The sequence below is a fragment of the Eptatretus burgeri genome, chromosome 13, assembly GCF_056783735.1.
Source record: "Eptatretus burgeri isolate ZD-2024b chromosome 13, Ebu_testis_v1, whole genome shotgun sequence".
Classification (NCBI taxonomy): Eukaryota; Metazoa; Chordata; class Myxini; order Myxiniformes; family Myxinidae; genus Eptatretus; species Eptatretus burgeri.
The window spans coordinates 11,270,448-11,286,309 of NC_140973.1; the positions used below are offsets into that span (position 1 = coordinate 11,270,448).

At 49.5% G+C, this 15,862-nt stretch overlaps 1 protein-coding gene across 1 annotated transcript in view; it reads left to right on the forward strand.

The window, feature by feature from the left end:
- Positions 1 to 9,858: 9,858 nt before the first annotated feature.
- Positions 9,859 to 15,862, forward strand: part of SELENOK (selenoprotein K) — a 37,332-nt gene continuing 31,328 nt past the window's right edge. Inside the window, exon 1 of the mRNA XM_085851109.1 lies at positions 9,859 to 11,253. Coding sequence (XP_085707235.1) covers positions 10,245 to 11,253 — 1,009 coding nt within the window. The 5' untranslated portion in view covers positions 9,859 to 10,244. The remainder of the gene's footprint in view (positions 11,254 to 15,862) is intronic.

Genomic DNA, 15,862 nt, shown 5'->3' on the forward strand with positions numbered 1-15,862 from the left:
TGACTGTGGCCCTCAAGTACTCTCGATGAAATGAAGTGATAATTGAATTGCTCTCTTTCACAATTCACAGTCACCATTCTGAAAGTTTAGCTGTCCATCCCATTGGGTCACAACATGGCCGACTGGATTTCGTGCCAGATGGACAGGAAAGGCAGAGTCCAGGTCAGTTTGAAACCTTGTACTGTATCTGGGTTCATTTTCGAAATTCTCTCACCAATTGTGGTCAAAATATCCGAGTAAAACATAAACTTTCATTTGTCATAAAATGGTAGGAAGGGATAGTTTTTGATGTCAGAGGAAAGAAGAATATTTTCACAAATTATATTCAGATTCATCCTCATTTAGAAAGTTCCAGTGTACTCGGTCTATCCAATTAACGCACAGTATTTCCAATGTGCGAGTGAAGGTGAACCTGTCAGCAATGTAACCACTAATCAAAAGTTAATTCACAAGTTAGACGTGTTAATTAATGGAGCCCACATTTATGCTCAGGGGTCCAAAGTGTCATGAGGTAGGTGTCTCTCATCAGGTTTATCAGGTGGGCCATAGCCAAATTAATTGATGAAATGGAGGCACTCTTAGTCCTCCCTGGATCTACAGCTTCTCAGAGCCAAGACCTATCCCCAGCTTCTCGCGGTAGATCCTGTTAACCTCTGCTTTGAGGTGGAGGGACAGAGTGGGAAGGGTGGGTGGGGGTCCATTAGACTTGAAAGTCAGTCCACCAAGGAGAGGTAACCCTTCAACTAGCCAGCAGTGGTGAAGGCACAGTTTCCTGGCTGATGAGCTTCAAGAAGGCCAATGGTAGATTAAGGACATTATTTGATGAAAGCCAATCTTTTCAGATATTTTGGTGCTGTTTCTGTATTCTCCAACTGTCGTTTACCTGCTTTCCATTTGATGAAGGATATAGGAGCCCAGAGAGTGTGGCTACCCCTGTGCACCACAAACAGGCACTTAAAATCTTCCACAATCATTCGGTGGCTCAGAGGAGTTTGAGTTTATAGGAGTACAGGAAAGGTCTTGTGGCGATGGAGTAAGGGCGGTGTTGGTAGGTTTGAGCAGCTGGCAGCCAATAGTCTACATTCTACACGCATGTGGCTGGGGAGTGATGGCCTTACATTATAAGTGTAGTAGATAGTAGAAACATCGTGCAAATTATGATACAAGCATCAAATTTGGCATTTCTGTTCTGCAGGGCTTTCCGATCAAATCTGCCCGATTAGCCATTTGAAAATCCAAATTTTGAAAAATTTGAAAAAAAAAAAACTTCTAAAAAATTTGAAGTCACAGCTGGCTGAAATTCTTGAAGCACAAGTGAACATCCCAGACAGAGAACCAAGGGGGAGATGCAGTCATCATTGATCGCTCAGCACTTATCAATGCCCTACCTCCACGCACTTCAAAGATATTTGATGACTATGTTAAAGAAGACATCATCCCAAAGGTGGAATCCTATGGTGCCAGGTACGAGAGGGTGGACGTAGTGTTTGATGTGTACAAGAAGTCAAGTCTGAAGTCCGAGGCAAGGTCGAAAAGGGGGCAAGGAATCAGAAGAAGAGTGACAGGAACCAGTAAGACCCCAAGTAGCTGGAGAAGCTTTCTTTGAGATGACAGCAACAAGACTGAGCTGTTTCACTTCCTTGCGGAAAAGATGTGTGAAGCACAGACGACAAGCACAGTCATTGTCACAAAAGGAGAAGATGCCATTAGCAACACAAGGAAGTCACTGGATGCTGTGTCTCCATGTTGTCATGAAGAAGCTGACACTCGAATATTTGTACATGCCAGGGATGCAACGACGGATGGTAGCAAGTCCATTATCATTCAGGTGAATGACACGAACGTACTAGTCATAGCAATATCTGTACTGCCATCCTTACAGGAACTAGGTCTTGAGAACATGTGGATTGCCTTTGGCCAAGGAGCCAATGCATGATGGATTCCAGTCCATGAGGTAGTTTCTGCAATAAGGCCTGAGAAAGCTAGAGGGATCCCATACTTCCATGCGTTCACTGGATGTGACGTCGTGTCTGCCTTCCGCGGTGAAGGGAAGAAAACTGCATAGCAGACTTGGAACGTCTTTGATGATGTTTCTGAAACATTCACCAATCTCACCCAGCATCCAACATTGATTCGTGATCTTGACTTTTTTGAAGTTTTTATTTTTTTTCAAATTTTTCAAAATTTGGATTTTCAAATGGACAATCAGGCAGATTTGATTAGAATCCCCTGGAGAACAAATGTGCCAAATTTGATGCTTGTATCATCATTTGCATGATTCCTCTCAAAAATTGCTGTTATCTGCCCCACTATATGGTATCAGAGGCATTTGGCATTTGGGTATCAGTCTTGATGAGACAGCCCTCTTCAGAGATTGCACTGGCTGCTCAGGATTTCCAGGGAACCTCAATAAAAGGGAAAGTTGAGTTTTCTGCTGATGACTCCACCCTCTGCCATACCATCAGTCATCCCTCAGACCGGCAAGTAGAAGCTTCTTCACTCTCTGCAGATCTGGGTAAAATCACAAACTGATCCAACACGTGGAACATGTCTTTTAATCCTGAAAAATCTCACACTCTCACTATGTCTCTCCAAAAGGACCGTTTGGAACCCCCCCCACCCCCATCCACTTTCTCAACAATCCTCTGGAAGAAGTCCTTTCTTTCAAGCTTCTGGGTCTCACTATCTGCCATGATCTTTCCTGGGAAAGCCACATTTATAACCTGGCCTCTCCAAAGCCAGTTGCCAACTGGGAATCCTCCATTGTGCAAAGTCCTTCCTCGGCCCACCTGAGCTCCTGACCTCATACAAAGCTTTCGTCCGCAGCCTGATGGAGTACTGCTCTCCACTATGGGCTGGTGCTCCTGCCTCTCACCTTTCTCGGCTTCACGCTGTAGAAACCAAGGCATTTCGGATCATTGGTATCTCCCGCGAGCGATGAGGCTGAGTCTTTGGGCCTCTCACTCTCTCACCGCAGGCAGGTCGGTGGTCTTTCTGTCTTCTACCGTCTCCACTCCGGTCTCGCCCCCCCTGTTCTGTCTGTGATTTGTCCCCACCATATTTCCGCAGGGCGCTCAATGTCCATCAACAACCCCCTTCTGGTAAAACTACCAAAATCACGAATCACTGCTCACCTTCACTCTTTCATTCCTCTTTTTTCCCACCTTTGGAATAAACTTCCTCACTCTCTTCAATCCCATTCTTCCCTCCAGGCCTTCAAAACGGCTGTTCACCACCACCTCTTATCGTCCCCCATCCAAATCCTCGATCTTTTCTACCCTCGTTAATCCACCCCAAACCCACCTCCTTCAAATTCCCTGCTTTCCTTCCTGAAAGTCCCTGTATGTCCATCTTGTATACCCCGTGTTCCTCGCCCCATCCCTCTCCCTTCCATAGATCTCCTAACGTCGCTGTTCCCCACTTTTTTTCCTTCCCACTCCCGTCCCTCTTGTCTCATGCCCCCTTTGATGTGCATTGTGTGTTAGCTCTCATATGACCCTCGACAAGGTATACAAAAAAAATAAAATAAAGGGTGGAGTAAAGTGGGAATCAAAGCGAATCCACCTCATACTTGTCTGGCTGCCCACGGTCAGCCGATCTCCGTTATAGTGGGGCTAAAACGGTTAAAAGGAAGCCAGTCTTTCTGGCATCATGGAATGTTCGAACTCTTCTTGACAATACAAGAAACATTTTAGCAGAAATATGTACAGCTATCATGGATATTGTTCCGTGTCCACCTCGAGGCACCTGAGCGACCGCACTGGTAACCTGGAGGGTGTTATGGTAGAAAATAAATACGAACACTAATGTGCCCTGTTTTGTTGTTTTACAGGGGAAACCTACAAACGACGAAACAGAAGGATAACTTTATAAGCAATATTTATTCATCCCTACTGTCTATCTTAAAAAAAAACAATAACACTGATTAAAAGCAACCCTTAATGTCTTTCCAAAGATTCCCCAAATTAAACACGTACAACCATCACGGATAACAACGCAGCTCGAAGTGGCAACTTATCTCAAGCAAACAGTTTGTAAAAGAAACTGCAGCAGGTTACAAGTCAAGTTGGTGAAGGGTTGGCTGTGAGCACGTTCAACAGGATCTTGTCCAGAGGGTGTGCACAAGATAAAGTCGATAGGCCAGTCATGTCGTAAAAGTTCTCAGAGGGTGAAGCCTTGAATCATAGAAGTATGAAGTAGAACCTGAGTCCACAGATTAAATTGTGTGAGACATTGAAGACGGGACTGCACGTTGTGAAGGACAATGGGTAATTGCAGATGAGGAGACAGTGGAGGAACAGGCAAGGCTGCCTTCTCAATAATGTGCCATTGACAAGATACCTGCTTCAAAATCGTGTCCGAGACAACACCAGTGCAGTGTCTGACCACTAGTTTTGACGAGTAGAGGGAGTTGAGCAACGATGATACCTCACTGGGTATGACCTAAAAAGTGAAGCTGAATCTCCACCAACCAACGTGTATGGCAGGGTGAAGTCGGTTCTTTGTAGTCATGGAATGGGAGTCGCTGAACCATCTCAGGTTCACATCCATCCATCCATTGGGACCATACTCTGTGCAGAGCATTGGTGCTGCCTAAGCAGTCTCCTTGGCTATTGGGTACAATTTTGGACGGGTCGCCACTCCGACACCGAGAGCCCCCCGATTCCTTCTTTACTGTTTGAGTCCGTTTTAAAATGAATTTCGCCACATGAAATTCAGCGTAGCAGCTCCGGAGAATGTCTTTGTCCCATTTGTTTCCTCCATTCCTTGTCCCTTTGTTGTTCTTTCTTCTGCTTGATGCAAACTGTTGGTGCTTTATATCTTCCACAAACTGTCAATGTCTTTTACATCTCGAGCTGTTATTATTGCCAAAGCCAGGACAGCCACTATCGGTGTCTCTTATCTCATGTTTTTGTCATTGCTGCAGCCAGTAAACCCTTGGCTCGTGTCATTACGACCCGAAAGGATATTCAACAGCCAAACCAATATTCACCCAAAGTACAATTGTATTGCCACTGACGAGGGGACGCGGGTTCGGGGGTTACTACAGGGTGATGCCCCGGTCCGTACCCCAAACTCCGGCCCTGTAGGCCGCTGCGCTATGGATAACTCCGCAGCCAAATGGGTTGTGAAGCAAGTATGAATGTCGATTAGACCAGCCAATCCTGGCAGGGTCCTCTGTCTTAAACGCTCACCTGTCCATTGGTTTGGCCAGACCAATTGTGGTCCACACTCTCGGTGTGCATCCATTAATTTATTTGTGCAACCGAAGGGTAGAGAGGGGGGGGGGGGTGGGGGGGGACAAATCAGGGAATGGGGGGGGAAATCAGGGACTGGGGGGAGGGGTGAAATCAAAAGATTCACAGATACTTATTTACACTGGAACAATTTAATAAAAAGCATGCAATTATTATCAATATATTAATACTGAAGGACCAATTTTGTGCTCCTCCTCGCGGTCGCGTCACGTTTTTCTCGGTACTGTGACCTGAAAAGTTTTGACACGGTGTTTGTACGTCAAAGTAGACATGTACACAAATCAGGAGACTTCTTCACAAGGAGTAGTGTACACCAAAAATGTCGTGTACAAGGCCTCGTTTTGTAGGCCTCGTTAGGTAAGGCCATGGAGTACATCGACTGGGATCCGGCTCTTACAAGAGGCTCCACTGGTTGTCATATTGGGCTCATGGAACGGAATCCGTCTGTGACGAGGTTTCGGTGACGTAATAATATAATAAAAGAGTCACTTCCTCCAGTTCCTGCGTGGGACATGCAGCACCAAACGTGGACGCTTCTCTTTTTCTTTGGAGTTATTTTTTAAAGCATCTTCCAATAAATAAATATATTTGTGTGTGTGTGTAACACCAATTCCCACCAAACTTGGCACACGGACCAGGTTCGACACGGTGGTGAACACGGGCTCCTTGGTTTCATGTGTAGTCACGGGGGTTCGGGAGGGGAGGGTCGATGTAAACTCTCCATGTAAATGTGTACCGTGAAGCGCCACCTGGTGGTGATGACAATGGGTATTACAAGTCAACTGTGGAGAGAACTTACATTTTTACACTTTACACACGTGCCCAGAGAGGGAATCCCCAAAGCAACATGCACTAATGGGGCGGGGGGGGGGGTGAGAATCTGGAGGGCGGGGGGGTGGGTTGAGGAAGGGGAGGGGTGGGAGGACAGACCCCCACGGGCACTCCCACGTACTCCGTATAACTCCTCCCCTCCCCCATCAATCCCACGTTCCCACCTCACCTCCCTCCCCACGTTCCCCGTATAACTCCTCCCCCCTCCCCATCAATCCCACGTTCCCACCTCACCTCCCCACGTTCCCCGTATAACTCCTCCCATCCCCTCCCCTCCCCACGTTCCCCATATCACTTCTCCTCTCCCCTCCCCACGTTCCCCGTATAACTCCTCCCCTCCCCTCCCCACGTTCCTCGTATAACTCCTCCCCTCCCCTCCCCACGTTCCCCGTATAACTTCTCCCCTCCCCTCCCCACGTTCCCCGTATAACTCCTCCCCTCCCCTCCCCACGTTCCCCGTATAACTCCTCCCCTCCCCTCCCCACGTTCCCCGTATAACTCCTCCCCTCCCCTCCCCACGTCCCCCGTATAACTCCTCCCCTCCCCTCCCCACGTTCCCCATATAATTCCTCCCCTCCCCACGTTCCCCGTATAACTCCTCCCCTCCCCTCCCCACGTTCCCCGTATAACTCCTCCCCTCCCCTCCCCACGTTCCCCATATAACTCCTCCCCTCCCCACGTTCCCCGTATAACTCCTCCCCTCCCCTCCCCACGTTCCCCGTATAACTCCTCCCCTCCCCTCCCCTCCCCTCCCCTCACCTCCCCACGTTCCCCATATAACTTCTCCCCTCCCCTCCCCACGTTCCCCATATAACTTCTCCCTCCCCTCCCCACGTTCCTCATATAACTCCTCCCCCCTCCCCACGTTCCCCGTATAACTCCTCCCCTCCCCTCCCCACGTTCCCCGTATAACTCCTCCCCTCCCCACGATCCCCGTATAACTCCTCCCCTCCCCTCCCCACGTTCCCCGTATAACTCCTCCCCTCCCCTCCCCACGTTCCCCGTATAACTCCTCCCCTCCCCTCCCCACGTTCCCCGTATAACTCCTCCCCTCCCCTCCTCACGTTCCCCGTATAACTCCTCCCCTCCCCTCCCCACGTTCCCCGTATAACTCCTCCCCTCCCCTCCCCACGTTCCCCGTATAACTCCTCCCCTCCCCTCCCCACGTTCCCCGTATAACTCCTCCCCTCCCCTCCCCACGTTCCCCGTATAACTCCTCCCCTCCCCTCCCCACGTTCCCCGTATAACTCCTCCCCTCCCCTCCCCACGTTCCCCGTATAACTCCTCCCCTCCCCTCCCCACGTTCCCCGTATAACTCCTCCTCCCCTCCCCTCCCCACGTTCCCCGTATAACTCCTCCCCTCCCCTCCCCACGTTCCCCGTATAACTCCTCCCCTCCCCTCCCCCACGTTCCCCGTATAACTCCTCCTCCCTCCCCTCCCCACGTTCCCCGTATAACTCCTCCCCACGTTCCCCGTATAACTCCTCCCCTCCTTCCCCAAGTTCCCCGTATAACTCCTCCCCTCCCCTCCCCTCCCCAAGTTCCCCGTATAACTCCTCCCATTCCGTCCCCACGTTCCCCATATAACTCCCTGTAATGTCCGAGGTGCAGCGGAACACGGAGAGTGAGAGTGTAGCAGTAACTCCGCTTTATTGCGTGCCCGGATGTACATTCCTCCTACCCCGAGCGGGCGAGTCATGATATACGAAAAACCAACCACGTGATACAGCACACTCCCCTCCCCTCCCCACTTTCCCCGTATAACTCCTCCCTCCCCGATATATAAGGAAGAACTCGAGTTCCTGGTGAAGGTTCATGTCGATCTTTCCTGGCGGACAGAAAGATCGAGGTTCGCGAACCACGTACGAAGCACAAGCTGAGGTTTCCTGTGTTCACCCTGCGCTCTTTTTCTCCTACGAAGGGTGAACAACCGAAACGTCGGTATATCTCTCCGCTCGGTGCACCACACGTGCACTTCGCCTCAGCACAGTGACGTATTTCTGGGCGAGCGAGCGCTCTTTCTGTCGCCATGGAAACGGGAGAATTAATTTATTTACGCTTTCCTTCAGTGATCATTATTTAATTTTCATCTCCACGTTTTGCGTTCCCAATCTCGTGACGCAATCATTATTTAATTATCAATCGAGTGGAGCTGCACAAACTACAACAGGTGTTTCACTTGAACACCAGTTGGTGTTAGCTTAGTGATGAGGATGATGGTTTGGGATCTTCAGATCCTGAGTTTGAGTCCTGTGGCCAATTAATTAACACCAGGTGACGATCTATATTACTTTTGTCCACCGTGGGTGATCTTTCTAAAGCCGCTGTCACACGTTGACGTTTTAGCCAGCGTATGGCAACGTATCAAAATGTATGTAAAACTCTGGCTTACGCTGAACTATTGATGTTTTTTTCAATTTTTGGGCGTATAATAACGTGTTGGACGTATGCATAACGTATTAGTAACGTACACAGAACGTTTTAATCACATATAGATAACTTATACCAACGAATGCTGAGCGTGTTGTCGGCGTTCACAACCTATGCCCAACGATAGTCTAACTTATGCATAGTGCGGCAGCGTATCACCGAACGATCACGTGGCGTAGGCTATTAATAGGCTGCGGCTCGACGATTCAAGTCATAACCGCACGAGACATCGAAGTGTGAAGCCGCTGTCACACCTTGACGTTTCAGCGTAGCTGTAGGCATACCCAAGAAAAAAAAACAAAAAACCAAGGAGTCCCGGAACACTGACGCTAACCATTACATTGACGTGCTTCGACTTATGAGTAACGTGTGTCGACGTGTGTCAACGATCGCGTAACGTGCCGACAACTTATGGCCAGCATTATGCGGAACGTGTGAGTCATAGGCTGGCATACGTCGGGAAATTTCAAGCATGGAAAATTTGTCTAACAGCTTGGCGTTCTCCGACGTATTCCAGAATACTACGACGTATGCCAGCGTGTTCTTAACGTATACAAACTTACCCATAACGTATTCGACGTGTGCCGGCGTTTTTGCCCAATTTTGCACAAGTCAGGCATACGTTGGCTAAATCGTCAAGGTGTGACAGGGCCTTAACCGAGCGTGTGCATCTGTGAGTGTGATGAACACACTCCATCTCATCTCATGATTCTCTGGTTCCCTTTAAGGTGACAGCACACCACGTGACTCGGTTCCACGTGTCCAGGTGACATGTTGCACCTCCTCGTACTTGTCCGTGATGAGGAAATCTCCCAACATGACGGACGGATTCGGACGAAACTCGGCGGACGGGTTTACTGTGTGACGAGGACGAAGCGATCCGATTTCGGTGAAGGTCCGAATCCGGATCCGAATTTAAAATTTTGAAAGTGTTTCTTCATTATTGAGAGAGATGGGATCGAAAACGATATACAGCACGATTTGTTAAAAAAAAATAAAAAACGTGGTTACGTGTTCGGACGAACCTCGGTGGACGAGGTGGGTTCGCTGACAAGAACAAGGTGTTTAAATTTGGTTCGATCAGGTGTGGATGCAAGTCCGGCCTGTCAGCGGCCATTGGGACACAAAACGTGAACTGTTCAGCCTGGTGAAGGTTTGTAATTAACCATGAAGCACCGAATGGTGTTTTCTATCCCATTACAATGTTCACACAAACGTGTTTTCACCACACGGTTTTTCACGGGAGAGAATCACGAGGTGAAGCGGTTGGATGACGTCACCACCGAGCTCGCGATAAAAAAAACCCGTTGATTTCTGAAGAAACGTTCAGTTCCTCGAAGCCGATTCGTCAGACGGTTCGTCGGCCCAGTTCTCGTCACGTCGGGTTTTCACCGGTTTGGTTTTCATCCTGCTCTCCCCCTCCGACCCCACTTCACCACACCGAATCTTCTGCTGCAACTGAGGGACCGAACGCTTCCTTTCGGAGACCATTCGATCATTCTTCAGAGGGGAAATCCTGACTAGGCCTGAGGCTTTTACATGGCGAAGCGAGTGCTCGGGATGGCCGAACATCGCCGGTCCTGCTCCTTGTGTGACCTTCCACGAGCGGCCCGGGCGATGATCTGGACCTTCTCCGAGCCCGTGTGCCGAGGGTGTGTGAATTAAGAGGGTGTGCACCGGGTCGAGGTCGTGCTGAAGAGGGCGCGTGTGGACAAGCAGTTCGGTATGAATGGATCATCAGCACCTGAGGATGTGAACACGAACGGCAGTTTAAACCCCGGGGTGGAACCGTCTCTCGACCCTTCCGGCCTGGAGGGTGAGCGTGAAGACCGTTCGCTCGCATTCCCACCAGCCGCAGCTCCAGGTCGCGTCCCAAACAGACCATCGGGGTCCCTGGACGTCACCAGCTTCGTGAAGTCCGAGGAGCCGTCGGTGTCGCAGGACCAGGGTCCAGACCCGCGCTGGAGCGTCTCGGTGCCCCCACCAACAGAGTTTCTACCCATTCCGATCTCTCACCACCCAGTGAATGGAACCCCTTCGTGGACCGAGCCTACGGTGTTGGCGACGTGCTCCGGAGGGGGTCGCCGCCCGGCTGCAGACGTTACTGATCTCACACCGTCTGGTGTGGTGCTGGAAGTGACCGCGACACATGTGGATCATCCCGACGGACACGACCCCGAGCGACATGATTCGGACGGCCTGGCTGAGATGTCGGATGGTCCAGACAGCGGCGTCCAAGGGTGGACGGGGGGGCCGAAGACCGCTCTCATGGGGTCGTCGAATATCGTGCCGATAGACCTGCATTTGGGGCATGACCCGTCCCTACAGCCTGGTCCCGTGGTGGCATTGGATGCGGCGGGAAGGATCGGTGTGGATCATGACGAGCCCGGGATTTCGGTGGACTCCCCGACAGACTCCCCGGTAGTGCCCTTCCTTGAGCCGTCCTGCCCCGTCCTGCCGCTGGTCCCGATACCGTCGGGCGCTACCTTTCCACGTGCGCTGGTGATTGGCGGTGGTGGCGAGGTAGGAGGTCCACAGGGTTTCACCAGCTGTCACGAGCAAGTGGAGAAAGACACTCACTCCGTGAAGCACCCGTTCGTACGTGCACGTGAGACCAATAAGAAGCAGGATATGGAGGAAAAGGTGTTCTATCCGAGCGGGCAGGTGTGTCCCCGGGTCATGTTGATCAATATCATGACCGTTGTGGGTAAAGAAAAGGAAAGGGAGCACAGAGGTGAGCAGCTCTCATGAACTACAAAGAGCAATCAGACATTGCAGACCCTCACCAGAACTTGTGTTGTGTGGTTTTTGTGTAGTTTTGCGCGGTGTATTTTGTGTCGTGTTTGTGCGCTGGCACAGCCAAGTGAACCTCATTCGAAAAAATAAAAAAGAACCCAGATCAAAAAAAATAAAAAAAATTCTGGCTGCCATACCATGTGTCCGATCAAGTTGACATTTAAAACATGTTTTCCCATCACTGCTAGTTTACAATTATTCACAAAAAGGCACAAAAGAGCAGATTATTTTACCAGCGCATATTTCCTCTTAGACAACCTTACTCAAGACACAAGACAAGGCGCTTCATTCAAACCAGGAAATTATATAGGGAATGATAGACAAGAAGCAGTTCGGGATATAGGTGCGACTCCACTCTTTCCAGACATTGACAGGGCTGGCCAGTGTCGATTCCAATGTGCAGGAGAGGGAGGTGTAGGGGTGATTGCGGGTTTGGGGTGTGCATATGCATCAGCCAGAGTGGGATGTGGACAAGAAAACTGCAAGACTGGTAGTTCTCGTGCCGCAGTCTGGGTCCCGTATTAAAGTTGTTGAAGGATCACTGGATTGGGCTCCACGGCTGCTGCTGTTCAGGAGGGCAAGCTGGCTCCTTCACGCTTCGTTCACTCACCGAACCCAGTCCATTCGTGAACCGACCCCGTTCTGTTCCTCTTGCTCCGACCCGCTGCCGCTCACTGTTCTGCTAGTGAGCCTTGTATTCGTGTCCGCTGGGGGCGGAGTGAGAACGGTCTCTGCTTGCTCTCTTTGTTGGTCCACATGATCGTTGATCTTTCTCGACTGTTCCCGAAGGTTCTTGTGAGTCTCCAGCAGCCGCTTCCTGCCACTGTCGCCAGTCCCACGTCGCCCAGATCTTCATGTACCAACTGGGCTCTTAAATAAATAACCAAAGTAAACAAAACAAGGGTAACCTACTGGGGTATGGGGAAAGGTAATTTATAGGGGTGAAACTCGTGGAAATAAACTTCCAGGACAATTGCAGGGAATTGTTGATAAATGAAGAAGAAGGAAAGTTTTTAAGAGAAGGAAAATAAAATATTCTAAAAGCAAAAGGGTTCATAATAATCAAAGGAAGGTCTTCAGAAGGAAAATCGTAAAGCACGTGGTCCAATGCTAAATGCCGTTGCGCTATGGCAGCGTGTGTAGATTATGGCTGCCAGATGAGTCACTGGAGTTCCAATGATTTAAAGGGGGCAAAGTTGGAAAATGGGAAGACAAACAATCGATATGGCACATACTGTATATTATTCCACAACACATTTTCCCATCCCAGATCCTCTAGTCCAGACACAGGGCAAAGGGCTAACTGGCATATACTAATAAATAACGAAGGACCGATGTGTGATGTGCTCTTTCTCTGGGGCCAATTGCACAACCGTCACAATTTTGTTGCAGTTCTGCGAAGCCGGCACTCCCCCTAGCCTATGGCAAACAACATATAGCAGTCCCGAGGGAATTATTTCATTGGTATTTGTTTGAGATATGTCTCGCCATGAGGGGAAGCATTACTCCCATCCCGTCTGTCTCGTGGGTTGATGGGACAAAATGCGTTGCGAGGGTTTTTCGGCAGGTCTTTCTGTCCGTTGTCTATTTTATTTACTTTGCTGCACACATGATCTTCTCTTCATGCAAGCATGCACGCATTACTAATAAGAGACAGTTCATCAGCATGTGCTGCCACAACCCCATTCAAACTTCATGCCATTCCTGTACCGACCATCACCTCAGATCTTCTTCAGCCACAACATTCTTATAACCACAATGGCCTTATAAAAATCCCAAAATCCATTCAAGCTCACTTACCTCACCATAACCGCAACAACGCTTCGCTTACCTAACCATAACTGCTGCAATGCTTCTTCACCTCACCACACCTGCTACAAATGCCACAACCACAGTCACCACCCCTCTGGAACCCTCACCCACCACTCCACTGTCCTTTAAAGATATTGGGGAACCACGGACGCTACCTACCATTACAGATGCTTGTGTTTGGAATGTTCTGGTGTGTAGCTCAAAGTGTAGGTATGCGCTAGAATCGGTTCAACATCCTGCGAAGGAGTTGTAGTGGTTCTGAGTGCTGGGTTGCAAAGGAGAGACAGAGACAGACACACTGAGAGAGACAACTTTGGCTTGGTCGACGGTACGGGGCAGAAGGCGGAGTTGAGAAGGCGGAGCAGAGCACTGGGTGGGTGAGCAAACCAAGCACCAGACTGATCATAGTTATCAGACTAATATCAGAAACACTTCCAGACTTTCTCACACTTCATTGGTAGGCTATCTTCCCACACCTTCTGTCTCATCTTCTATCTCGTCTTCTGTGGACAGAAAAAAGCAACCGACCATTCTTTTCAGAGCTATCCCACAGATACACACCTCTTCCCATTTTTCCTTCTCTGCACATCATCTGCATTCCATTGCACCCCATCACTCCTCAAATCACACACCTGAGACACCATAAGTTTCCTTCCCTCCTCCCCCTCCTAAGAAACTGGGAAGCGTGGGCCTGTCGGCTGCGCCAGGTACAATAGAGGTGATCAACACCTCGTACTTTTTCACTGTCTTGCGCTCTAACTTTCCTCGGGGTATGTGTCTGATGGTGCCTGTCTTGTATAGCGGAAAGTTAAGATTGTAGAAGTTCTTTATATCAGTACAAGTCTGCACTGTGCCCTTTATTGTGTCTTTGTAAATATTTGCATGCTCTTTACTTCATTTGTTAGAATAAATTGGTTGTTATAATTGTACCCAGCTCTTCCTGTCTTTTCCTCTATTGGTCCTGCAAAGTCCGCACGTTCGTGTTCGTTGGGAAATTCTACCCCAAGTGATTTGTTTTTTTAGCCAGCACACACTCGCTATCGCTCAGTAGTAATCCGGGTGTGCGTTGAGGGCACGAGACCCCAATTGGTTCAGCCGTACACGATTGGTTCAGCCATAAAGTATCACGCGAAGTCGTGTAACCCTGCCAAAATTGGCAGAACCAATCGGTGTTCGTGGGTGCTTAGTAACCCGCTGGCGCGTGGAGCTATCTGTACCTGGCGGCCTCAGGACCAGGTGTTTGGGAGGGTCCTGAGTGCTTCCCCCCCCCCATGGCGAGCCTCGAACCCCGGATCCACAACAATATTGTTACGGCTGTATAAACCGTATGCTGAAATTGAAATGCACACAGCACGTAGACTCTTAGAATAGTTATTTCCGTAATGTACTTTAAGAATAGCGCCTTCCCTATAGGGGTTATTATGTAATTAAATGCATTGGGTTGGGTAGCTAGCATCCCCTCTCAACCCGTTCGGATCATAGCAACATCAGCTCGTAATGACGTGTGCCCTGACTGCCGTCATCACGTAGGGCACGCTTCGTTTTACTGCCATCGCTTCTCGGCATGTGCGAATAACACCAGCATTCTGGAACCTTTGCCGAAGCCATGACTTTAGAAATGCACGCCAAATTCCCAAATGTCCCTTTATTGTTTAAAGCCCTACCAAGTCCTTGTTTTTCTGTTCGTTTGTATGGATGTCGACCCTGTACTGCAATTTCTTGCCATCTACCCCTGTTCCATATTTCGTTTCCCTAATCCCCCGTTCATTCCTCTCCACCTGAACATGACTGGTATACGGACCAGGACATGACAGCCCCCCCCCCCGCAATAATTGCCCCATTCCCTGACTTTGTGCCATGGACATTTTTGGAAATGTGAGGTTCGTCTCGGGTGCATGGGGGTAAAAGTGATTTCCCCATGGTAACTGCGGAGCTCTGCTCCTGGTGCCAGCCGGAAGGGTCAATTGAGAACATATCTTGACGGGCAGCGGAATGGGCAGGACTGTGGGGGTCCATCCCCCAATTTCTGGCATGGGGTCAGCTCGTAAGATCTGACGTGGCCCAATAGCTGGCCCCAGGCCACCTCGGGAGATCTTCGGTATGGCACTTTGGCCCTGCCTGCCGCCAGGGACTATAAAAATGTGCCTGAGGTTCTGGCTCGCGCTCTCTCTCTCTCTATGCCCTTGTCATCACTCTTGCTTCTTCCCTGGTCCCAGACACTTTCATTCACGGTTCCAATTGAGCTCGTGGACCCTTGGTTGTGGAGTGCAGTAACAGGGCCGTTCATGAGAGCAGCAGGGAGAGCGGTACTAAGCTGGGGAGGGAGACGGTTCCACGTACCAGGAGGCTGAAGTCACCCTGTCCCTCCCAATTCTCCACGTGTGTGTGCGAGTGTCTGAAGGGTATCCTGTTGTGTTATCTGGGATGTAAGGGGTAGGTTAAGTTAAGGCTGCAACATGTGCATTTTCTTTTTGTAAATACACACATTGATTGCTATTTATTGCATTTCCCCTTTTTCTGCTCCGGTTGCCCTTTGATTTCATTAAAGCCCTTGAGTTCCCTTCCCTCCTTTTCTGTACCACATATTGCTTGTTGAAAATAAATTATTATTTTTTTTGAAATATATTTCCAATCTGCCCATGGTTGTCCTTTTTCATTGGTCCAGCAATGTCCGTATGTCGATAAGCCGGGATATTATAATTCGCCAACGGATTGGCTCTCGCATCAGTCCGGCG